This window comes from Mauremys mutica, chromosome 1, assembly GCF_020497125.1.
Source record: "Mauremys mutica isolate MM-2020 ecotype Southern chromosome 1, ASM2049712v1, whole genome shotgun sequence".
Lineage (NCBI taxonomy): Eukaryota > Metazoa > Chordata > Testudines > Geoemydidae > Mauremys > Mauremys mutica.
This window is the reverse complement of record NC_059072.1, coordinates 246,037,761-246,062,963: the sequence shown is the minus strand read 5'-3', so window position 1 is coordinate 246,062,963 and position 25,203 is coordinate 246,037,761. Positions and strand designations below refer to the sequence as shown.

At 48.1% G+C, this 25,203-nt stretch overlaps 1 protein-coding gene across 3 annotated transcripts in view; it reads left to right on the top strand.

Moving 5' to 3' along the window:
* The window catches only part of REV1 (REV1 DNA directed polymerase), a 108,040-nt gene that overhangs the window by 68,535 nt on the left and 14,302 nt on the right, over positions 1-25,203 (top strand). For all 3 annotated transcript variants that reach the window (XM_045005785.1, XM_045005765.1, XM_045005774.1), the window contains exons 19-22: positions 9,739-9,859; positions 12,837-13,057; positions 13,328-13,484; positions 14,973-15,075. In XM_045005785.1, coding sequence (XP_044861720.1) covers positions 9,739-9,859; positions 12,837-13,057; positions 13,328-13,484; positions 14,973-15,075 — 602 coding nt within the window. The remainder of the gene's footprint in view (positions 1-9,738; positions 9,860-12,836; positions 13,058-13,327; positions 13,485-14,972; positions 15,076-25,203) is intronic.

The window sequence follows — 25,203 nt, the reverse complement described above, 5'->3', positions numbered from 1 at the left end:
ATTTAAAACTGAATGGCATGTGTTTGCTGTGTTGAAGTTAGTTTTTTCGAGTGCTTGCCATGTCCATTCCATGTTAGGTGTGCGCATGCCACATGCGCAGTCACCGGAGATTTTTCCCTCAGTGGTATCCGTTGGGCTAGCTCTATCGCCACGTGCTCATGTGCCAGTATAAGGGGCCTATCTGGCCCTACACTCTCTGTTCCATCTGACCACCCATGACAGTCGCTGGAACAACTTCTCTTGCCTTAGCGAGGCATTTAGTCAGTGATTCTGTTATTCCATCCTTTCTTTCACAAGTTTAGTTACCTTCAGTTATTTCTTTTAGTAGTAGTGTATATAGTTGAATCCTCCACATTTAGCTTAGAAGGGCATCCTCCGCCTGCAGGGGCAGGCGTGCCCTGATCTCCGGGCTTCAAATCTTGTACCTCCTGCGGCAAGCCCATGCCGGTGAGTGACCTGCACTCCAGCTGTCTGAAATGTCTGGGGGAGGATCACGTTCGAGAGCATTGCCAGATCTGCTGCCAGTTCAAGCCTCATATGAAAAAGGACAGGAAGGTTAGGCTAAGTTCCACCCTGATGGAAGCCAGGCTCAGACCAGTATCAGAACCAAGCTGGTCAGACATTGGTGCGGAGTGCTCCTCCAGTGGCACTGGTCTCCCAGCTCTGTTCCTCTTCACCCCCTTCACCAGTGCCGAGGAAGAAACACAAGAAACAACAATCCGAGAGGGGACATTCCCCAGAATTGAGGAAGGACAAACACAGGGAGTGCAACAGTGGGAAACCTGTGTCTGGCCACTCCTTTACCCCCAACTCTGCTTGTGGCACCATTGACTCCACCCTGCTCGCAGATGCCGCTGAGTTTAGTACAGGACCATCCACCGATACCGTGGGGTCATCATGGCACGAGCAGGATTTCAGTGAAGTCCACCCCGGAGGCATTTGCAGTGGCCAGGGACCAAACAGCTCTCCTGGTACTGCCAATTCTGGCAGAGCACGTTCTGGCACCGATGAGGTCATCGAGCAGAAGGGAGCATGTTGTCTTGAGCGTCTATCCAGCACTGGGTCCACTGGTACCGACCAGAGGGAAACCGACCCTGCTGATGTCGGCAAAGAGTACATTGCTCCAGCACCGTTCCCTGAACCTTCGGCACTGGCTGACAGAAGCAAGGAGTTCCAGTCCCCTACAATCCCTCCAAACTGACTTGTCCTCGGGGTTGGAGGTGAAGTGGGCACCCAATCAAGGGGCCAATACCAATACCCAGCCTACGTTTCGTCAGATCTTGGTGCGAGGGGGGACTCTATCTGGCTTGGTGGGCAGTGGCTCATGCAGGAATCCGTGGGGTTTTCCCCTGGTACTGGGAGTGCCTTCCAGCCATTCATACACAGTTGTGTGAGAGAGAAGGGCCACTCCGTTGTGCCACCTGGATTCCAGTACTGAGCCCGGTACCAATACTCAGGAGTTAGAGCTGCATGATGTGAAGGCAGAGTCTACTCTTACCTTGACAACTGGCTGATCCAAGAGCTGGTCGGAGGCCCACGTGAAAGCTAGCATCAGTCTGGTCCAAGCTACCTTCTGAGCCCTGGGCCTATTGATAAATGAGCAAGTCAACTCTCCTCCCTGTCCAGAGGATAGAGTTTATCCTGGTGGTGCTTGATTCTACCCAGGCCAGAGCATTCCTCCCAGAGGTGAGCTTCCAGAAAATGTCAGCTTTGATATCCAAGATCAAGGCCCACTGCATGACGACAGCGAGTTTCTGCCTCAAACTTTTAGGTCACATGGCAGTGTGCACCTACATGGTACAGCATGCAAGACTGCTCCTCAGACCCCTTCAAGCTTGGCTGGCCTCAGTGTTCTCCACTGAGCCGTCACCACTTGGACTTCATGCGTACAGTTCCTGCCCCGGTCCTCACCTCCGTCAACTGGTGGAGGGATCCCTTTGTCACTTCCCAGCCATCAATGTATCCCTAATCTCTGACGTATCTGGTCTAGGTTGGGGGGCTCGCCTCGAGCATCTCCGTATTCAAGGTGCGTGGTCTCAGGAGGAGCTGTCCTTGCATACAAACATCCGAGAGTTCAGAGCAGTCCATCTAGCATGCCAGGTGTTTCTACCCCAGATCGCAGGCAAAGTAGTGCGAGTACTCATGGACAACATGGCAGATGGCAGCCATGTTTTACATCAGCAAACAGGGAGAAGCACACTCATCCACCCTCTGTCAAGAGGCCATTCGCTTGTGAGACTTCTGTGCAAAGGACTCCATCCACCGTGAAGCTTCTATACCTTGACTTTTTTAGCAAAGGTTTTGATACGGTGTCCCACAGTATTCTTGCCAGCAAGTTAAAGTAGTATGGATTGGATGAATGGACGGTAAGGTGGATAGAAAGCTGGCTAAATCGTCGGGCTCAACGGGTAGCGATCAACAGCTCGATGTCTAGTTGGCAGCCGGTATCTAGCGGAGTGCCCCAGGGATCGGTCTTGGGGCCAGTTTTGTTCAACATCTTCATTAATGATCAGGATGATGGGATGGATTGCACCCTCAGCAAGTTCACGGATGACACTAAGCTGGGGGAGAGGTAGATACGCTGGAGGGTAGGGATAGGGTCCAGAGTGACTTAGACAAATTGGAGGATTGGGCCAAAAGAAATCTGATGAGGTTCAACAAGGACAAGTGTAGAGTCCTGCACTTAGGACGGAAGAATCCCAGGCTGGGTACCGACTGGCTATGTGGCAGTTCTGTAGAAAAGGACTTGGGGATTACAGTGGGCAAGAAGCTGGATATGAGTCAACAGTCTGCCCTTGTTGTCAAGAAAGCTAATGGCATATTGGGCTGCATTAGTAGGAACATTTGCCAGCAGATGGAGAGAAGTGATTATTCCCCTCTGTTTGGTATTGGTGAGGGCACATCTGGAGTATTGTGTCCAGTTTTGGGCTCCCCACTACAGAAAGGATGTGGACAAATTGGAGAGAGTCCAGCAGAGGGCAATGAAAATGATTAGGGGGCTGGGGCACATTACTTATGAGGAGAGGCTGAGGGTGTGACATTCTATATCTTGGGGGAATGTCCTGATTTTTATATATAAAGCATGCCTTGTAAGGTATCACGGGAAAGCTTATGATCTGCTTAATTTCTCTATCTATATATGTATATCATTAATGCATATGAAGTTATGAGAATTGGGTGGTATGGTCATCACTAAAACATGCTGTAAGTTGGGGAATCAGCCAGATATTCACTCCCAAGAGGCTACAGCAAGGAAAGTAACCAACACCTGGTGGGGTATCAGTCAACCCACCAACAACCATTGTCCAGCAAGGGAGCTACAATGCAATAACTTACTTGCATGAGGCCACACCAGGGGAATTGCTCAACCTTTCCTGGAGATTCAGCACTGCCCCGAGACATGCCTGGACTTGTGCTCCCCAAGCACATGGGACTGAGGTTATAAAAACAGACACAGTGACCACATATGGGGCCTTTTCTCCTGCCCCCAACTACACTGCAAGCAACTAAGACACTGAGAAGAAGACAAGACTCCAATAGAGGAGATTGGCCTAGGTTTAAGGAACAAACCTGTATATTAAGGACTGCAATATCCAATAAGGTGAGAAATTGCTTCATCTAGATGTTGCCCATCTGATAGGGTTGAGAGTTTAGACTGCGTGCTTATATTTTATTTTATTTTGGTAACTGACTGACTTTTTGCCTGTCACTTAAAATCAATCTTTTATAGTCAATACATTTGTTTTACTGTTTATCTTTACCAGTGAGTTTGTAAGAAGTATGTGGCCAATCTGCTCAGGTTTTGCAAAGACTGATGTATGTATATCCACTTTCCATTGATGAGGTGGTGAACTAATTAATAAATCTGCACTGCCCATCTTGAGCAGTACAAGATGGTATATTCCTGAGGTACAGTGCTGGGAGCTGGGGGGGATTTGGCTCTGGTGCCTTTCTCTGTCTGATTCATGAGTGGCTCTGGGAGCATTCCTGCAATATAGCTAGGTGTGGGGCTCCACATGCATTTGTGCTGAGTGGTAAAAACACCTGGAGGGGATTGCTGCTGATCACTAGCAAGTCATGGTGAGAGACAGCCCAGGCTGGAGAGAGTTAAGGGGGCACAGTGGTCCCACAGTGCCAGGTTGCACCCCAGGGAGACCCCATCACAGAGGGAACTGGGCTTATTTAGTCTGCAGAAGAAAAGAGTGAGAGGATTTGATGATAGCCTTAAACTACCTGAAGAGGGGGTTTCAAAGGGGATGGAGCTAGGCTGTTCTCAGTGGTGACTGATGACAGAACAAGGAGCAATGGTCTCAAGTTGCAGTGGTGGAGGTTTAGGTTGGATATTAGGAAAAACTTTTTCACTAGGAGGGTTGTGAAGCACTGGAATGGGTTACCTAGGGAGGTGGGTGGAATCTCTATTCTTAGAGGTTTTTAAGGCCCGGGTTCACAAAGATCTGGCTGGGATGATTTAGTTGGTGTTGGTCCTGCTTTGAGCAGAGAGTTGGACTAGATGATCTCCTAAGGTCTCTTCCAACCCTAAGCTTTTATGATTCTGTGATTACTGGAGCCCGGAACTCTCTGACAGATCACCTCAGCGGGTCTTTCTCTTCTCACAATGAGTGGTTCCTTAATCCTGACGTAGCAAGATCCATCTTCCAGAGATGGGGGTTTCCCCTTGTAGACCTGTTTGCAACCAAGAAGGACAGGAAATGTCAGCAGTTTTGTTCGCTACGCGGTCGCAGCCCAGGCTCACTCAGAGATGTCTTACTACTCCTATGGACAAAGCACCTGCTCTACATGTTTTCCACCTATTCGTCTTGTACACAAGGTCCTACTGAAACTAAAGCAAGCATTCTTATAGCCATTGCTTGGCCGCATCAACACTGGTTCAGCACATTAGTGGATCTGTCAGTAGCGGCCCCGTTGCCACTCTTTCTCCTCCCGGACCTGATCTCGTAAGATCATGGCTGTCTGCTCCACTGACCATGTGGAAGCTCCATGGTTGAATCCAGTGAAGTGGGCCTGTTCTGGCGGACTTTTTCTGGTCTTGTAGTAGGAAACAATCTGCTAGAACGACTTACATCACCAAGTGAAGCGTTTCTCAGTGTGGTCATCCCAAAGAGGCCTCTCAATCATCCCTCCAGTCCGTGTGGGAGTACCTGCTCCATCTGAAACAGGGCCTAGCTATTTCATCGATCAAGGTGAATCTAGCAGCAATCTCAGCCTTCCGCCCTCTGATAGCCAGTAGGTCGCTTTTTCCAAGGAACTACAGGGACTTTACCCTCAAAGTCGCCATCCCATTCCCCTGTGGGACCTACACCTCATCTTGTCGAGAATCACGGGCCCTCCCTTTGAGCCACTGGCATCATCCCCTCTGCTGTCTCTCTCCTGGAATATTGCCTTCCTGGTAGTGATTATCTCAGCCAGGAGGGTCTTAGAAATGAGGGCCCTTACATCAGAACCCCTGTATATGATGATGTTTACGTACAAGGGTCAATTCTGCCCCCATCCAGCATTCCTCCCAAAGCTGGGCTCGCAGTTTCATAGTAATCAGGTTTTCTTCCCCAAACCACACAAAAATTCGGAGGAGCGTGTTTCCATACACTAGATATTAGACATGCCCTGGCTTTCTGCTTTCAGAGGATCAAGCTGTCCCATAAATCCGCACAGCTTTTTGTGGCAGTAGCAGCCAGGATGAAAGGACTACTGGTTTCAGTCCAGAGAATTTCATCCTGGATCACGTCCTGTTTTTATATGTGCTGTGAGCAGGTAGGTGTCCCGCTTCCTGCCCATTCAACGAGAGCTCAGGCTTCATCGGTGGTGTTTCTGGCCCAAGTCCCAATCCAAGACATCTGCAGAGCAGCAACATGGTCATCGGTACATACCTTCTCCTCCCATTATGCCATCATCCAGCAGGCTAGAGATGATGCCAAGTTTGGTAAAGCAGTGTTGCAATTGGTATGTCTATGAACTCCAAGCCCACCTCCTTGGCTTGGGAGTCACCTAACGTGGAGTGGACATGAGCAAGCACTCAAAGAAGAAAAAACTATTACTAACTTTTCCATAACTGTTCTTCGAGATGTCTTGCTCATGTCCATTCCATGACCACCCTCTTGCCCCTCTGTCAGAGTTAGCTGGCAAGAAGGAACTGAGAGGGTGCAGAGCCGGATGGGCCCCTTATACATGCATGAGCACATGGCACCAGAGAGCACTATTGCTAGCCCAGTGGATACCACTGAGGGAAAAATCTCAAGCAACTGTGTATGTGAAGCATAAACACCTAATGTGGAATGGATGTGAGCAGCACATCTCAAAGAACAACAGTTACACAAAGGCTAGTAACCGTTTTTTACCATTAGCAAATTTGCACCTCCTACTCTGATTTCAAATGGTAAATCACTTTGAGAATGTAAACAGCACATAAAAAACTGATACTTTGTATGATGAGTTAATAAGGAAAGGTCACTTACGAGTTCTTAATTTCACAATAGATTTGTTTTGCCTGAAAGCTAAGTATATTGTAATCACCTTGTTAATAATTTATTACAGGCATAAATACCAGCATAATGTTTGAGAACTATTTATGTAAAGTATACAAGATTCACTTTTTTGTTCAGTTTTTTTTAAATCTGACATTATGGTTGCACAGATAATTACTTAAGAGTCAGGAAATTATTTAATTTTATACTTTCAAACTTTAGTTTGGATCACTATCTCTTAGTGCAAATTACAAAGTGCACCTTTTAAGCAATGGGGGGTGGGTGTGCACACGCACAGGTAAAAACAAAATAAGATAATCCTGTGAATGATTTTATTTGAGAAATAGTTACGAGAGGGTATAATTAGACTGTTGCAATACATGTACACAAAGGGACCAAGTTCATGCTGCATGTGCAGATTTCCTGATTCTTGGGTGCTTAACCATTCAGCTTTAACTTTTAAAAAAAAATATATTTTTAATAGAAATGCCTATGTTTTTAAAAGTAATTCCAAGTTCTGGAAATATTTGGCTGGATTCCACTGTAATGTGCTATCAAATACAAGGTGTGCATTCAGTAAGGCCAGGACTCCATCCAAGGCTTACCTTATTTACTGCACGTCTTATGTGTTGAAAACTTTGTGCTGGGCATGAAGAGTTTTCAAAACTGAAAAAAATCTGTGCCAAGTGCATCAAGATTTACCTTTGTAAGCAGATGCACAATTTATACGAAGTGAGTATTCATTAGAGAGGTAAGTTGGTATGTATGAACTGTGCAGCCTGTCTTCCATACAAATATTTGTAGATCTCAGTTGAAAAAAAAATGCCATTGTTAAAAAAACAACTACTAGGCTTGGCAGAATTCTGTTTTTATTTTTTTATAATCTGATGGATAATGATATGTTTATTTTTAAGCATTTTTTCAATTTTTATTTTTTAAATTTTCATGGTTGCACAATTTTCACAATTGTGGGAAATTATGGAGAGAGGTCAGACAATAATTAATGACCGTAGACATTGAGATTCAAAAAGTTAAAGCTTTATAATTGTTAAAAAATAAATTGTCAACATCACATGTCAAAATATGCACACTTAATATGCTTAAATCAAACTTTGATAAGTTCTTAAGCACCATTTTCTTACTTTTCCTATCTGTACGTTTGTTATCTCTGGAAGTATATTTTCATCAGTTTGTGTGTGTACAGAGAAATCACTGGTTTACCTACATTTATCGATAAAAATCTAACCGTCTAAGCCTACAAATAACATGTAATCCTCACATACAGCTTGTTTTTGAAAGCCTCATCATTTTGCCAAAATCTAACCATTTTCACTGGAAAACTCAAAGCCAATTCTTAGTAAAGTCCGTCTCCCTGCCAAATTAACTTTCTGCACTCACCCATTTTAGCTTTTAGAGCATTTCAAAAAGTTCACAAGAATTTTTTTATAATGGAGGAAAGTATATGTTTCTCCCGGAGCATAAATAGTTCACTCACTTTTTTGCACTGAAAACTTAAGGAGGCAAATATTTGAAACTTTTAAAACATTGAGCAATTCAAAACTAGAGAATAATAGCACATAGAGTATTTCTACTAGCTCATGAAGCTTCATCTGAATGTTCCAGAAAAATCTAGAATACCCTACAGTATAATCCTCATTTTCTGAAATACTGTTATCTGAACCGCTGTGTTATCTGAATCCCTTCCTTGTCCCCTGTAGAGGACAGATACAGAGGTTCAGATAATAGACTAGAGACCCCCAGCAGCCGGGAGGCCACGCTGTTGCTGAATGGCTTCTGCGGCAACACAGGGAGCCTGCTGCAGCTCCCCCACCATGGCCCTGCTCACTCACTCCTATGACCGCAGAGCTGCAGAGAGCTCCTTGCACTGATGCAGGACCGGTGATACCCTATCCCTGCTAGCCCAAGGTGCAGGGAAGGCAGGGTCCTGGCAGAGTAAAGCAGTATCCTGTCCGCGGGCCTCCTTTCTGCCCCATTCAGAGCGCAACCCCCTCTTCCCCCCCCCCCCACCTTGTGCCTGCTGTAATCAAGAGGGCAGAAGTGGCAGTGCAAGGAGCTTTCTCCAGGCCTTCCGTCATGGGAGTAAGTGAATGCATCCCAGGGCCGGCTGGTGGTGGGGGTGGGTGGTGGGGGATAAAGCCGATCGGCGGCAGCTCAGTCACGCTGCTTCATTCTTCTGCGGCACTTCGGTGGCGGATCCTTCGCTCCCTCTCTTCCACTTCAGCGGCAACTCAGAGAGGGACTGAGGGACCCGCTGCTGACTTGCTGCCCAAGTCCCAGACGTGCCACCCCTTTTCATTGGCCACCCCAAGCACCTGCTTCATTCGCTGGTGCATGGAGCCAGCCCTGATGAGGCCATGACATCAGAGTTGCAGAGGTCTTGATGCGCTGCTGCTTCTGCCCTTTGTTATCCAAACTCCCAATTAGCCAAACAAAATCCAAGTCCTCCTTTCTATTCAGATAATCAGGCGTATACTGTATATCTGTACTCAAGCTCTGGCCCATTCAGGATGATGATGAATGACAGATTATTCATCCAAAAGTGAAAATCTGTATAATCAAAGGGGGCTAGCATAGGGAAGTAGGAAGGCTCCTATCCACCCCACTCCCCTCCGAATCCAGCATAACTCATCTAGCTAACTAGATTTGTAGCCCCTGCACTCAAGAAGGTGCAAGGCTGCTTCCAAGATGCTCCATTTGGAAAGCACCAGCCTAAAAAAATTGCTTTGTGCAAGAACTAGGAGGAGCCAGATGTCAATCCTATTTGTCTTTAAGGATAAGGGTGGAGAGGGAATGCTTCTGGGTGCCTCTTCCTTGGAAGGAGTTGTTTGGCACATGCTCCCATTACGTACGTACGTGTGTGTCACACCTTAGCCCACAACATTCAGCAAGTGTGTACTAAATATATTACAAAAATAAAGCAGTTGTTGATTTGGCACCTCGGAGTATGTTATTTAAATTGAGTTCATTTATTATAAATGTTATTAAGCAAATTAGTTGTAAAATAAATTGTATTTAAAATGTAAATATTGAAATGAAAATAATTTAAGCTTTTCACTTGTTGACAGATATAGATAGATTTAAAATATTGTAATATCTACTGTTTGCATGTCTATATCTATCTAAATATAATTAACACAACGCAAATCCCTTTCTCATGTGAGTAAACAAGAAAAAGTAAACATCAAACACTGTTGTCACCAGTAGAAAAACCTCTAATGAACTATTTCTCATTGTTCAGGTGGACCCAGAGGTTTTTGCTGCGCTACCTACTGAGCTGCAAGATGAACTTAAAGATGCATATGATGAAAGGCAAAAGCAGTCCGAGAACGTCATTTATCAGCAACCGATGAGCACCTTTGGTGAGTCATAAAAAAAAATGAAAAATGTACGTCAGTCTTGTATCTGGAGCATTCTAAGAGTTGAAGGGACTTTCTGCAATCCTAAAGAAAATTGCAAAATATAAGTCATGCATCTAAAAGAATACCACAGCCTAAGAACACTGCGACACATTTTGGCTCCAGTCCTGTTGTCCAATCCAGGTTTGTTGTTCTGGGCATAGGTTTAAGCATAAGTAGGCTCAGGGGCAGCTCTAGAAATCAGGCTGCCCCAAGCAGCGCGGTGTGCTGCGCCGCCCTTCCCCGGTCCTGCAGCGGGTCCCCTCTTCCCGCGGCTCCGGTTAAGCTCCCGCAGGCATGACTGCGGCAGGTCAACCAGAGCCCGGGACGAGCGGACCCGCCGCAGTCATGCCTGCGGCGGGTGCTGTGGTCCCGCGGCTCCGGTGGACCTGCCGCAGTCATGCCTGCGGGAGGTCCAGCCGAGCCGCGGGACGAGCGCCCCCTCCGCAGTCATGCCTGCGGCAGGTCCACTCGTCCCGGGGCTCCGGTGGACCTCCCGCAGGCATGACTGCGGCAGGTCCGCCGGCCCAGCCTCCCGCCCTCCCCGGCGGCAGGGGACGCCCCCTACATTTTGCCGCCCTAGGCACCAGCTTGTTTTGCTGGTGCCTAGAGCCGCCCCTGAGTAGGCTCTAAATTATGCCAGGAACTTGATTGGTATTTGCACGGTCCCAGGATCAAGACAGCATAAAAGTGTCTTAAAGATCTTCTCTTCCCTGGTTCTTCCAAGAAGCATGGCTCAATTATATTGGTTGATCCAGCCTTCTAACAATACAAAGGGAAAATAGTGGGTGGGTATAGGTATAGATTGAATGCCTAAAATCTGAGATGACCAAAAGCTGCTACTGGACTCTGTCACTTCTGTTCTACATTCCAACTATTTTGTTAGGGACTATTCTATCTGATCTCAAAGTGACTAGGTAGAAGAACAAGCCAGCTTTCTCCAAAAAGTGTGCCCAAAGCAGCAAGTTGGAGGACAAAGCAGAGTAGCCAAGACAGTTGTTTGTATCGTTAGAAGTGACTTTCACACTGTCACTGTTCCACTCTATCTTCAGTTGGATCACTGCCTTTGCTTTTGACAGGCTGTCAGTTTTTGCCAAACTTAATATACCATTTTGCAAATACTTATGCACATAATTTTGCCAAATAGTCAGTTGACTTCATGGGACTAGTTGCAAATGTGTTTGCAGAATAAGCCCCAGTTTAAGAGTCAACTTTGCATTTCCCATGAATTGAAGATAGAATTCACTGTTTAGTTTAACTTGAATGTTCAGACCAGTGCCTATTAGTGGATTGAGCACTGACATAGACTCAGGAGACCTAGCTTATGTCCCTGACTCTGCCTCTGGCCTGCTGGATGATTTTGGACAAGTCACTTCAGCTCTCTATCCCACATTTCCCCCTTCTCTAAAATGAGGATAATGGGTACTGACCTCCTTTTTAAAAGGCATTTTGAGATCTGCTGATGAAAAGTGCTATAAAAGAGCTTATTAGTATTTTTATTGCTTCTGTGGCATATGCCACCAAATGTTTGGTTTTTATACAATTGATTCCATGAGAAGCTTGTGTGTATTCAGTTCCAATTAGAATTTGAGAGTAAAGACAAGGATCTAATACCTTTCCCAGCTTTTCATTTGGAGATTGGACCCCTTCCCTTCATTTGTCCACATGGTATGCTTTGCTCAAATCTTATGTAAATCATGAGTTTTGCCATTGACTTTCAGTGGGGACTGGATTACACCCCCCCTCATTGCCTTAAACTTGATCCAGTATTCTGTGGGGATCAAGTAAAGTGACCAAAGCATCAGAGTGATGTACTTCTGTCACCCTGTTGGTGACCATTGGTTGGTCTGCTGCATTTTCTTCCAGTTGGAATTTTGTGTGTGTGTCTTTGGTTTCATTCCAGATTACACAGTACATTATAATAATCAAACTTGGAGTTCACAATTCATGGGCCATTGTAGATAGGTTTGAATCTAATGGGATAGGGTATAGTTTCTTGGCTAGCTAAAGGTGGAAGAAGTTTTTTGCTGCTGTTTCTAGCTGGTGGGTATTATAAGTGTCCACGAGTTCTCGAGGTTGCATGTTGCTTTGAGAATAGTGAAGCAGTTTGCCTGACTAAAGCCACTATAGTGCTGACTGGATTTAGGTTCAACAGGTTTTTCTCATTCAGGCACTAGAATGTTTGATGTCAAAAAGAATATTAAGCTGGGTGTCATCTGCATGCACTAACTTAATAAAAATATCCTTTAAAATGTTTTGTTGAAACACTGTCAGTGTCTGGAATGACAGATACAAATAAATCATCTTGTCTATGAATAAAGCTCTTCATTTTTGGTTTTTATTTTCTTTTATAATTTCCAGGAATTAATCTGTGTTCATTATAAAAATTTTAAAATGAGTGAAAATCGATGCAAAAAATTAAATTCACAGTTTTCTGGGTAAATATCAGGGTTAATATTGAGGGAATGGGAGGACAGAAGAAAAAAACAAATAGGAAAAGTAAGAGTACTGAAGGTAAAAGCAGTTTAATGCTGTGGTTCATTTAATGAACTGTGTTTAGTTGCTTAATACATAGTGCCACTAGGCAGTACTGAACCTATCAGAGCCCTAAGATACTGTAACAAACATAATTTAATGTGAATTAAATTGAACTCAAAACCACTACACACCACCTCTACCATGTAATGTAGAGGATGTCTTTATATAATTACTATTTTCATGTACTTGAGTGGTTCAGTGTTAGGTTGAAAATCAGTAAAAAAAAAACCCCAAATAACTTGCAAAACCTGGGGAGTGTTTTGGTAAAAACTAAAAACAGTGGGTCTTGTCTATGATAAATTGGATGATTGGTCTGTAGATTTCACATAAGTGTTATGATTCTTGCTTTCAGTAGAAAAAAAATTAGAAAGTTAATGACCACTGATTATTCCTGCTTTTTCAGTATCAAAGAATCCTTTATTACAGTTGAAGCAAGCAACAGTGAAAACTAAGAAAAAAAGCAGGAAAAAAAATCAAGTCAGTCCTGTGAAAAAGATTCAAAGTCCTTTGAAAAACAAACTCTTTGGTAGCCCTGCAAAAAACATGGTGGCTGCTTCTGGAAGCCCACAGAAGCTAATAGATGGTTTCTTAAATCAGGAAGGTACAGCCACTGGTAAATCTCAGGTAATTTTAACAAAACTAAAAGTTATCAGTAAATTATCTTTTTATTTTAATGACTGTTTTTAGAATCAGTCTTTGATCACAGTTGTTATTGTAGCTGCTTAATGTACTAAGCAAGACTTGCGCTGCTTTTCTTGCCTCTCGTATTTGTTTTTCAAAGTATTAAGACTTGTTTTTCAGTATTTTGCTCAGAAAACAGCTGTTACATATTTGAAAATCAGTCTGACAAACATTGAAGCATATGAACAAGATCAATTTTTTTTTCCTGAATAGGTGGAACCAGTTCCATCAACCTCAAATACTTCAGGCCCATCAGCTTTGCAGACAGCACAGTCTGGCTCAATTAGATCACAGGTACCAAATCTAGCTGGAGCTGTTGAATTCAGCGATGTAAAGACCTTGCTCAAAGAATGGATTACAACTATTTCAGGTAAATTGTAATTCAGATAATTTGGTTTTCAGATATACCCATGGTGATTCTGCATACATCACAAAGAAAACTATATGGGAAAAACTGAATTTCTGTACCATATCTTTTCTGTGTTCCTGCTTCTCTTGCTGGTGTCTTTTCCAATCGTCATAGTCTCTCTCTCTTCGGTTGTGATAATTGGAGTACTTAGATAATGGCACCATAGCAACCACACAACAAAAACACTAACCCAGGAACCTATCCTTATAACAAAGCCTGTGGCCAACTCTGTCCACATATCTATTCAAGGGACGCCATCATAGGACCTAATCTCATCAGCCACACCATCAGAGGCTCGTTCACATGCACATCTACCAATGCGATATACGCCATCATGTGCCAGCAATGCCCCTCTGCCATGTACATTGGCCAAACCGGACAGTCTCTGCACAAAAGAATAAATGGACACAAATCAGACGTCAAGAATTACAACATTCAAAAACCAGTCGGAGAACACTTCAACCTCCCTGGTCACTCAATTACAGACCTAAAAGTTGCAATACTCCAACAAAAAAAAACTTCAAAAACAGACTCCAACGAGAGACTGCTGAATTGGAATTAATTTGCAAACTGGACACCATTAAATTAGACTTGAATAAAGACTGGGAGTGGATGGGCCATTACACAAAGTAAAACTATTTCCCCATGCTAATTTTCCCCCTACTGTTACTCACACCATGTCAACTGTTTGAAATGGGCCATCCTGATTATCACTACAAAAGTTTTTTTTTTCCTCCTGCTGATAATAGCCCACCTTAATTGATTAGTCTAGTTATAGCTGGCATGGCAACACCCATTTTTTCATGTTCTCTCTGTCTGTATAGCTTCCTACTGTATTTTCCACTGCATGCATCCGACGAAATGGGTTTTAGCCCACGAAAGCTTATGCCCAAATTAATTTGTTAGCCTCTAAGGTGCCACAAGTACTCCTCGTTCCTCTTCTATAGAAAGCATTTTTATCAGAAAGATGAACTGGAAGGTTTTATAATACATATTAGAATTCTTTTATAAGATTACAGAAGAACAAAAGTATAAAACAATCGTTAAAAGGTAGCATTGTACTTTAACATAATTTGAGACAATTATTGCCTCCTTGATATCCTGAAAAATCTGAACTGCAGTTTTTTTAGGGTCTCTGACATTTCAGGACATCACTGCCTTTATTACCAAAGTGTTGAAACAGCTATTCCATTATAAATGCATATGTCTGTTCCATTTCTTTAATAGCTGTGCTGTCACTTGTTCTTGCAGAAAAAACCAGGTCTGCTGTCCAGATTTCTCAGGATCATGCAGTCCTTGAATATGCAAAACTTCAGATAACTTCAGTGGGAGATGTGGGAATGCAAGGGCTGCAAGATCAGGCCCTGAAATACTAGTCACTGCAGAATTTCTTTGATTCCAAGTATACTTGAAGAAAAGTCCCCTACTGTATCTATATTTTTCTTACAGATCCCATGGAGGAAGACATTCTACAGGTTGTGAAGTACTGTACTGATCTGATAGAAGAAAAGGATTTGGAAAAGTTAGATCTGGTCATCAAATACATGAAAAGGTAGCTTAATTTCATAGATGAGACGCGATATATCGATCCCCGAGAATTTTTATATATATAAAAAAAACTTTAATAGTTTGTGCTAAAGTTGATGTACTAGATATGTTAATGCAAGGGCATAAACTTAACAGTCATGGCATTTATTAATATGATTTTAAAAGAAAAATAAAATCGGACTATATGTAAAAGAACTTTCCTAATTTTTGGAAAGTTGAGCAAGTGAAAATAGCTGCAGCAATTTTGCAACCTGAATAGTAGCATTAGCTAAAAAGTGGAATGCTTTTCGGACAAAGGATGGACTTCTTTCTGAGTGATTGCACATGTCCATTCCACTTCAGAGGTGTGCGTGCCCAGTGCATCGGAGTCAGAGACTTTTTCCTTAGTGGTATCTGTCAGGTCACAGGTGCGCCCTCTGCTGCCTCATGCTGTTGCTTGTTAGTATAAAGGGTGGAGCCATCCCTGATCCTCCTCAGTTCCTTCTTATCACCCTCAGTTTGTAGTCAGTGTATTAGCTTTGCTTCTGCAAGTATTGTCCTTTTCAGTGTATGTAGTTTGGTACTCTTGTATATAGTTTGGTACTTCGTTCATACTTAGGCTACGTCTATACTACCCGCCGTATCGGTGGGTAGCAATCGATTTCTCGGGGATCTAGACGCGATATATCGATCCCGAACGCGCTCATGTCGACTCCATAACTCCACCAACGCGAACAGCGGTAATGGAGTCGACCTGGGGAGCCGCGGACGTCTATCCCGCGCCGTGAGGACGGTAAGTAATTCAATATCAGATACTTCAACTTCACGTAGCTGAAGTTGCGTATCTTATATCGATTTTCCCCCATAGTGTAGACCTGCCCTTAGGTTAGTGTATGTTACATTTCTTAGTTGTTTTGTACTTTGGTGAACTGTTGCTTCCTGATTCTTCTGGATGCTGATGCCTGGTACCAGGAAATGCCTCGGTCTCTGAGCTTTAAGCCTTGCACCGACATGCTGGTGAGTGACCGTCCTTCTCAGAGTTTAAAGTTCCATGACAAGGGTCATGTCTGGTCGGGTGCCAGATCTTCAGGGACTTAAGACCCAAAAAGAATAGGGTAGTGAAGCTCTGTCACTTTCTAATAAAGGCTGCCCTGCGTCTATCATCAGAGCCTTACCAAACATATCTACTTCTGTCAGAAGTGCCCCTCTGGACATTGCAGAGTCTTGGCACATTTGTCCTTCCTTGGTACTGAGAAAGAAATATTGCCATGGCGCTGCAAAGGACTCATCCTCCAAGAGATCAAGGTTCCCAGCACCGTCAACCAGTAAACAAGCTGGGAAGCAGAGTAGAGTGCTGGAGAGGAGGCACTCACCTGTGCCAGTAGCATCTAAATTGGGATCATCAGCACTGGTGTCTGTGCCATTATGATTGACTGATGCTGTGATACCAACCTCTTCAATGCAACAGCAGCAACATAAAGAGAACCTAAAGAGGCATATGCAGCAGCATGCGATCTCCTGTCTCTCTTGGTACTGGCCTCTCCAGTAATATAGGAGACATCTTGCCAAGTACCAATAAACCCTTAGACTGCATCATACTTACTTGTGGGTATAGGTCAGCTTTCAGGACCGTTGACTGCTTCAGATCCTTCTGCACACCATTGTCCAATGCTATCCAGAAGTGAGCCCAGTATGCTTCTCTCAGTACTGTCATCTCTGGAATCTTGCCAGTGCTCCTCTGCACCTGGATGGGTGACTCAGGCTCATTTTCGGAATTGGAAGTTGGCTAATGTGTGTCTATCTCGAGATAGGAGGTATCACTCTCCATCATCAGTGTTTTCTAGCAGAGGTTCCATGTTGGTTGAGAGACATGGATCCTTGCTCTGAAAGAGACTGGGGTCCAGTGCCCTACCAGTGGCCATATTGGAACCTGCGAAGATTTCCTCCCACAACTGGATCCTCCCTGCAAACCCTTCTTTCTCCAGATCTCCAACTAGATGCCGGGATAGTTCACACGAGGAGGCTCACGAAGTTACCCTGGGTGCCAAGTTGGGTGCCGAGCAAGAGTAAACTGCCCCAGCAAGACCTCTGTTGGAGGAGTTCAAGAAAGCTTCACTGCAGCTTGCTTTGTGTTCCTCCTCCTCATCACCTGATGAGTTGATGCTATCTGGTATGTCCACTCTTCATTAGGTTGAATAAGGTCCTATCAGGACCTGTTGAAGAGGGTGTCTTCCTCCCTGGACACACAGTGGAGGTAGTTCAGAAGCGCTCACATAGGTTGGCGGAATTTTGGTGTTCAGCCGGGCCCTCCTGAGTAGCTCTGCCTATAAATGAGGCTATTCTAGAGCTCGGAAGGATTTGGTGGCAAAAACCATCTTCTCTGCCACCAACAGCCAAAAGGACTGAACAGAGATGTTTGTGGCTTCAGTCATCAGGTCTTCCATAGGTGGTCCAACAGACTATGCAGGATCTCCCTTTTGAGGTTCCGACACTCTTTTCCCAAGAATGTTAAGTTCCACAGTCTGAAGAACTCCAGAGCTACATTGAAGTCTTTTGAGGATTTATACTCCACTCCACATGAAAAAAGCAATTCTGCCCTGAGTCATTCCACTGTTATCATTCCTTTATATTTAGGCTACTTGACCAGTGCAGGAGGAAAGGGAAGAATCATATGATGAGACCACCCCCTAATCAGTTTTTGTCCGCAGTGAGCTCATCTAGAGACAACCTGGGTATACCAAGCAGTCCGTTTGACTGCCCTGTTGAGGATACCTTACCATTTTGCCTTACGCCAGCTTCTCCTATCCCTGTTTTTTTTCTGACAGGCTATCCCACACTTCCCATGTGCTTGGACCCATATTACCTTAGAGCAGTGGGTCCTAAGCATTGTGGAACTGGGATAAAGTGACGGTTGTGTTTCTACTCTTCCTCCCCTCCCTTCCCAGCCCCTCTTCAGGGACCACTCTCACAAAGTGGTCCTCCTTCTGGAGGTCCAGTCTCATGTTGGGAGCTGTAGAAGAGATTCCTACTTTCTACAGAGGGAAAGGGTTTTATTCATGTTACTTCTTAATTCCAAAGGCAAAATCTTTACCGCGTGTTAGCTGAAACCCCGTTATATCGGGTTGGGGCGGCAGGGCTCCAGCGGTGATTTAAAGAGCTCCAGGCTCCAGCTGCTGCGGGGAGCCCCAGGCCCTTTAAATCGCTGGTGGAGCCCCATTGCCACAGCCCCGGGGTAGGGGCAGCAGGGCTCCAGCAGTGATTTAAAGGGCCCGGGGCTCCCCGCAGCAGCCGGAGCCCTGAGCCCTTTAAATCACCAGCGAGCCCTGCTGCCGCAGCCCTGAGATAGTGGCGGCAGGGCTCCGGCGGTGATTTAAAGAGCTCTGGGCTCCAGCCGCTGCAGGGAGCCCGGGCCCTTTAAATCGCTGGCGAGCCCTGCTGCCGCAGCCCCAGGATAGCGGCGGCAGGGCTCCAGCAGTTATTTAAAGAGCTCTGGGCTCCCCGCAGCAGCCGTAGCCCTGGATCCTTTAAAGCGCCGCCAGAGCCCCGCTGGTACTGCGCTATACACGAACCCGTGTTATATCAGGTTGCGTTATAGCAGGGTAGAGGTGTATTTCCATACCTGGACAATTGGTTGGTGAGAGGTCAGTCCAAGAGCCAGGTAGAATTTAGTGTTGCCATGACCTAGTCCTTTAGAGTTCTGGGGCAGCTAATCAACAAAGACAAGTCAGCACTTCCCCCTGATTAGAAGATATTAGTGGTCCTGGACTCTACAGTAGTCAGGGCTTTCTTCTCACAAACCAGATTTCAGACTGGCAGCCATTTCCTTAGACTTAAAGGCCCATCCAACTGTGATATGTCTCAGGCCACATGTACGTGTGTGGTTTGGCATGCCAGATTTCATCTCGGGAAGCTTTAGATCTGGGTGAGCTTGGTGTACTCTCTGATTTGTCACCCACTGGACATTCTAGTTCAAGAGCCCAGAGGAGTCCTAGCCATTTTGGACTGGTGAATGGACCCAGCCAACATATGTATGGGAGTTCCCTTTGTCCCTCCACAACCCATATTGACTCTGGTCACAGATGCTTCTCTAGGTTCACCTGGGAAATCCATGACTCAAGGTTTCTGGTCTGTCCAAGATTTAGCTCTCCACATAAATGTGAGAGAGTTGAGACAATGCATCTAGCTTGTCAGGCTTTCCTCCCTGACGCTGGGGTAAGATTTCACTAGTGCTTATGGACAATACTTACTCCTGGGGGAATTCTGTGCCCCTGCACATGCACAGAATTCATGTCCCATGCAGAATTTTTTTTCTCTGAAGAAAATACATTCTGCTGGAGAAGTGCTGCAGTTACGCCTTTCACCCTTCCCCACCAGGGGCTGCTGTGGCACCAGAACAGAGAGCATCTGTTCCTGGGCGGGAGCAGCCCCAACTGCTGATAGGTAAGTGAATAGACTGTGTTCCTCACAGTGCCCTGCCTGTTGGGCCTGGTCAGGATGCACGGGATATGTGGGGATGGACAGTGTGGGGTACATGGGTTGCTGTGGAGGTCACAGATGGTTCAGAAGGGCTAGTGGAGGGGACAGACTGACATGGGGGCTGAATGGCAGTGGGGGTGCAGGAATACAGGAGTAGGAGGGTGCAGAGACACATGGGGGAAGGGGGCTGGCTGAGTGGGGGTGCAGGGTCACATGGGGATGGAGGAGAGTACAGGGACACATGAGGACAGGGGCAAATGTGCCTGACTCAGAGAGGCTAATGATCAGCCAGGGTCTGCATGGGAGAGGGTCCCTAATAATCCCCCCTCCCACCCACCTCCAAAAAACCCTGTTCCATACTTCTCCCACCCACACCCAACAGCCCTCCAAATTCAGACCCAGGGTCCTTCCCAGTGATTACTTCCCTATTCCTCAGCTCCTTCTTTATCCCTGATCCCCACCCCCAAGCCTTTGCACTGCTTCTGAGGGGTACAGGAAATACATATCCATACATAATCACAGGACCATGGACATCTCCTTCATCCCAGCCTGGATGCTCTTCATCTTACTGCCTGGATGCTCAATGGTTAACACCTGAGGAGGAGGTCTGTTCAAAGGATTTACAAAACATCCTCATGAATAGCAGAAAACCACCTTCTAGGTACCCATACCTGTTGAAGTGGAAATGGTTCTCCTTGTGGTCTCAGCAAAAAGGTGTTTCGCTGATCCAGGCATCTACGCAACAAGTTCTGGATTATTTATTCTTCTTCGAGTGATTGCTCCTATGCATTCCAGTTAGGTGTGCGCGCCGCGCGTGCACGGCTCTTCAGAAGATTTTTACCCTAGCAACTCCGGCGGGCCGGCTGGGCGCCCCCTGGAATGGCGCCGCTATAGCGCAGGATATATACCCCAGCCGGCCCGTCTGCTCCTCAGTTCCTTCTTTCCGCCCGTGACGGCCGTTGGAACAGTGGAGCACAGCTCAGCTGACCTCCACTTCCCTAGCTACTCGTAGTTTTCTCTCATTCTGTTTATAGTTGTAGTTAACTCTGTTTGTTTGTAGAATAGTATAGTGTATTTATTTTACAGGGGTTGGGGTTTATCCCCTTCCCCTCACCCGGGGCCGGGTCCGATGCCCGGTCCACAGGGTTTTCTAATGCTCGGCCGGCCACAAGCCGCTGCCGACAAGAGATCTTCTCCTAAGTGCCTCGAGGGATCTTACCTCACAGATAAGTGCCGCATTTGTGAGGCCCTTAATCCGTGAACAAAGGGGAGCGGGGCTTTCGTTTTAAACAGCTCCTGAGGGAGGCAGCTCTTGCTCCTCCGCTCTCGGCGCCGAGCGCTAGTTAGTTTTCACGGCGCGCTCCCTCGGCACCGGACCGCCGGTGCCGTCAAGGCCTCCTGGCACCACCGTCGCTGACTCCGACGTACCCTCGGCATGGACCCCTCTCCTGGAGGATGAAGAGTTACTCCGGCCAGGCAAGAGCCGTCGAGTCCGGTGCTGGAAAGCTCCCCGGTACGCACCGTGGTCGAGCTCGCCCGGAAGCTGCGTCCGAGCCGCCTGCTCCGCAGCCGAGCGCTATGCTCCGTCGGATCGCCCGGCACCGATGTCTGCCGCGGCACCGACAATATCCGCACCTTTCACTCCAGCCAGGCAAGAGCCGTCGAGTCCGGTGCTGGAAAGCTCCCCGGTATGGACTGTGGTCGAGCTCGCTATGAAGCTGCGTCCGAGCCACCTGCTCCGCAGCCGAGCGCTATGCTCCGTCGGATCGCCCGGCACCAATGTCTGCCGCGGCACCGACAATATCCGCACCGTTAACTCCGGCCAGGCAAGAGCCGTCGAGTCAGGTGCCGGAAAGCTCCCCGGTACACACCGTGGTCGAGCTCGCTCGGAAGCTGCGCCCGAGCCGCCTGCTCCGCAGTCGAGCGCGATGTTCAGCCGGATTGCCCGGCACCAATGTCTGCCGCGGCACCGACAGTATCCACACCGTTAGCTCCGGCCAGGCAAGAGCCGTCGAGTCCGGTGCCGGAAAGCTCCCCGGTACGGACCGTGGTCGAGCTCGCCCTGAAGCTGCGTCTGAGCCGCCTGCTCCGCAGCCGAGCGCTATGCTCCGTCGGATCGCCCGGCACCGATGTCTACCGCGGCACCGACAATGCCCGCACCATTAACTCCGGCCAGGCAAAAGCCGTCGAGTCCGGTGCTGGAACACTCCCCGGTACAGACCGTAGTCGAACTCGCTATGAAGCTGCATCCGGGGTGCCAGCTATGGTCGAGCTCACTATTCCCTCCACGCCGGAGACAGTGTCCACGGCGAGGGGGCTGATTGCAACGACAGCATCTACGCTGCCTTAACCCCCGGCACCGCCGGTGGGGGTTACATAGTCGATGGGCAAGCCTGCCTTGATCAGACCACCCTACCTCGGCACCGCACAGCGGCACCGTTCAGAGTCGCGGTCCCGCAGATGTTCTCGGTCCCGTCACCGATCTAGGTCTCGGCACCGTTCTCCATGTTGGTACCAGTAGTGCTCGCGGCACCGGTCAGCATCCCGTTCGCCGGTCCGGGACACTCAGCTCCGATCAAGCCCCAGGCACCGGGATGCTCGTAGCCACTCCTGATCATCGAGCCTCGCACCCTCGGTCGACCGCCCGGCACAACTTCGGGGGCAGGTCCCGTTCTCGGTACCGGTCTGTCTACCGGTACCGATCCCCGGTGCCGCATCGAGCGACGTCAGTTACAGACGGAGACTCTACCAAGAGCTTTCAGCTCCTCCAGGGCCATCCAGCCACGCATCAGTGTCGTCCCGTGCGGACACTTCATATGCGTAGCACTCTGTTTTCCGATGTGCCCTCCAGAGTCTTCCAGGAGACCTATCAGTGGGCATTCTGGACACCGTGGGTGTACTACCACGCCAGAGGCGTACCGGTGATCCCATCTTGCTCCGTTCCCTCCGAGCTCTGGGTGCCAGAGGTGACAATTAGTCGTCCCCGTCCGACCGGTACAGAGCAACCCCCGGTTCGGCACCGGGCTCCCAGATCCCACCGGATCAGGAGGTCGTCCAGGAGCTCGAGCCCACACAGGAGCCGCTTGTCCCGGGCCTTTCTTCTTCCTCCTCCCCAGATGAGGCGAGGGCAGGAACATACCCCTCCGGCCCTCCTCTAATCGAAATGCGACCAGCCCCTAAATCCAAAGAGGCTGGGCGTGTGGTCTTACTGGGCCATAAGATGTACCCGGAGGGGGCCCTGCAACTTCGTGTAGCGAACCAGCAAGCCCTGCTTATCCGCTACTGTGGGTGGCGGTGGGCAAATTTACAGAGTCGGTTCTTCGGAACTCCCATCAAGAGTTCGATGCCCTCCTGCAGCAAAGGACGGAGCTGGAGAGAGCTTCCCTCCAGGCCTCGTTGGACGCAGCTGACTCCGCTGCCATGACTCTGGCCTCGGGTGTTGCCACGCGGCGCGTTTCAGGGCTCCATTTATCGAGCCTTCCCTCGCAGCTGCGGCACGCTATACAGATCTTGCCCTTCAGTGGCACAGGCCTGTTCTCTGACAACACTGGCCCTAGGCTGCAGAACCTAAAGGGCAGCAGGGTCACTTTGCTCTCTCTCTCTCTCTCTCGGCATACACATGCCGGTAATTCAGCGCCGACGTTTCCGTCCCCAACCTCCACTCTTACCCTGCGCCTTGACAAGGTCAGGACATGGCCAGCGGGCGTGGCTTACACGGTCGTGGCCATCAATCCGCACCCCAAAGGAGCCAGAATTAGGGTCCTTCTGACCACCAATGGGGCAAAAGCCTACCCATCCTCGCCCTTCCTAAGGACCCCTCTCACGAGCGATTCCTCTGGCAAGAGGTGCGGACGCTCCTCCTCATCAGAGCTATACAGGAGGTACCTAAGGGCGAAGCCTATTCCCCTAAGCGAAGGGAGGTCTCAGACCTATCCTAGGCCTGCAGGAACTCAACAAGTCACGATGCAGATGAGTTCCGCATGGTACCCAGGGCGACCGTCATCCCATCCTGGGATCCCGGAGACTGGTACGCCGCCCTTGATATGAAGGGCGCGTGTTTTTCACGTTGCCATTTCTCTTCCACACAGAAGGTACCCTCGGTTTGGGGCCTACCATCGTTATTCCCAGTATACGGCCCTCCCGGTTGGCCTCTATACAGCCCAGGGGTATTCAAGGTGCATGGCTGTAGTCGCCGCCTTTCTTCGCCACCGTCTGATACACGTTCTCCGTGTCTAGACGAGTGGCTCATTCGAAGAACCCCCGGGCCCAAAGTACCAGTCATGTGGGCATCGACACGAACCTATTCCTGTGTCTAGGCCTGATGATCAATAGTAAAATCCACTCTGATTCCCATATAGGGAAGGGAATTCATTGGGGCCGTCCTGGACTCCAGACTCGCCAGAGCCTGCTTTCCTCAGCCTTGGTTTCAGGCGAGGATAACAATTGTACAAGGTCTACGGTCCTTCCCGCCAACTTGGGCTCGCTCTTGCCTCGGTTTCCTGAGTCACATGGCTGTCTACACGTTTGCAACTAAACATACCAGGCTTTGCCTCTGTTCACTCCAATCGTGGCTCACCTGGGGGTGCCACCCGGGCAGAGATGGCATACTCGTGGTCGTCTCATTTCCCCCGAGCAGCCTAGGCTCCCTCGACCGGGAGTCGGCGTCCTCCCCGGTGTATCCGGGGATGCTGTTTCATTCACCCCTCGGGGTCCCTCATGACAGACAGCCCATCTCTCGGCTGGGTGCGCACCTGGTGTAGTTTCGCACTCACGGCCTTCGGTCAGCGCAAGAGCTGGCCTTACACATCAATGTCCGAGAGCTGAGAGCAGTCTGCCTTGTGTACCAGGCGATTCAGCTGGCGGATCGTCTCAGCAGATCCTTCCTGTCTCACAAGTGGTGGTTTCCTCCCGTCTTTATCTATTCCGTTTTCCAGAAGTGGGTCTTTCCCCGCATAGCCCTCCTCGCTTTCGCGAGAACGGAAAGAGAGAGAGAAATTCTCCTCGTTCCAAGGCCTCTCCCCAGGCTCGGTCTTGGAGGATTTTCCTGAGGCCATGGATCAGCCATCTGCCGTACGCTGTCCACTGTCCCCGCTGGTTCACAAGGTCCTGCTCAAACTCCGCAGGGACAGAGCGCCCCTGATCGGGTTCGCTCCAGTGTAACCTGGGCAGCACTGGCACACCATGTTGCTACACCTGTCAGTAGCAACCCTCTTGGCACAGATCCCATGACGCGGAATCACGACAACCTTCACCACCCGGTCTTGTAATCCCTGCACCTCACAGCAGGACTCCTGCGTGGCTAAACCGATCCGAGTTACGTTGTTCGGCCTCGGTTCTACGGGATTCTCCGGGGTGGTAGAAAATCGTCCATTCGGTTAAAGTATCTGGCCGAGTGGAAGCGTTTCTCATGCTGCTCTGAAACGCGCAATGTTTCTCCCGCCGAGATCCCGCTCCATTCCATCTGGTTCCTCAGGGCTTGGAGCGTTTATACACCCCCCCCCAGTGGGGCCCCGCCATAAACCTGGCTCTTCAATCTGGTTCTACCCAGTTTTATGACTGCCCTATTCGAGCCAATGTCAACATGCTCATTGATATAACTGTCCTGCAAGGCAGTTTCCTGTAGTCTTTCCTGCGGCCACACGAGTCTCCGAGCTTCAGACTCTCACAATAGGCCCAA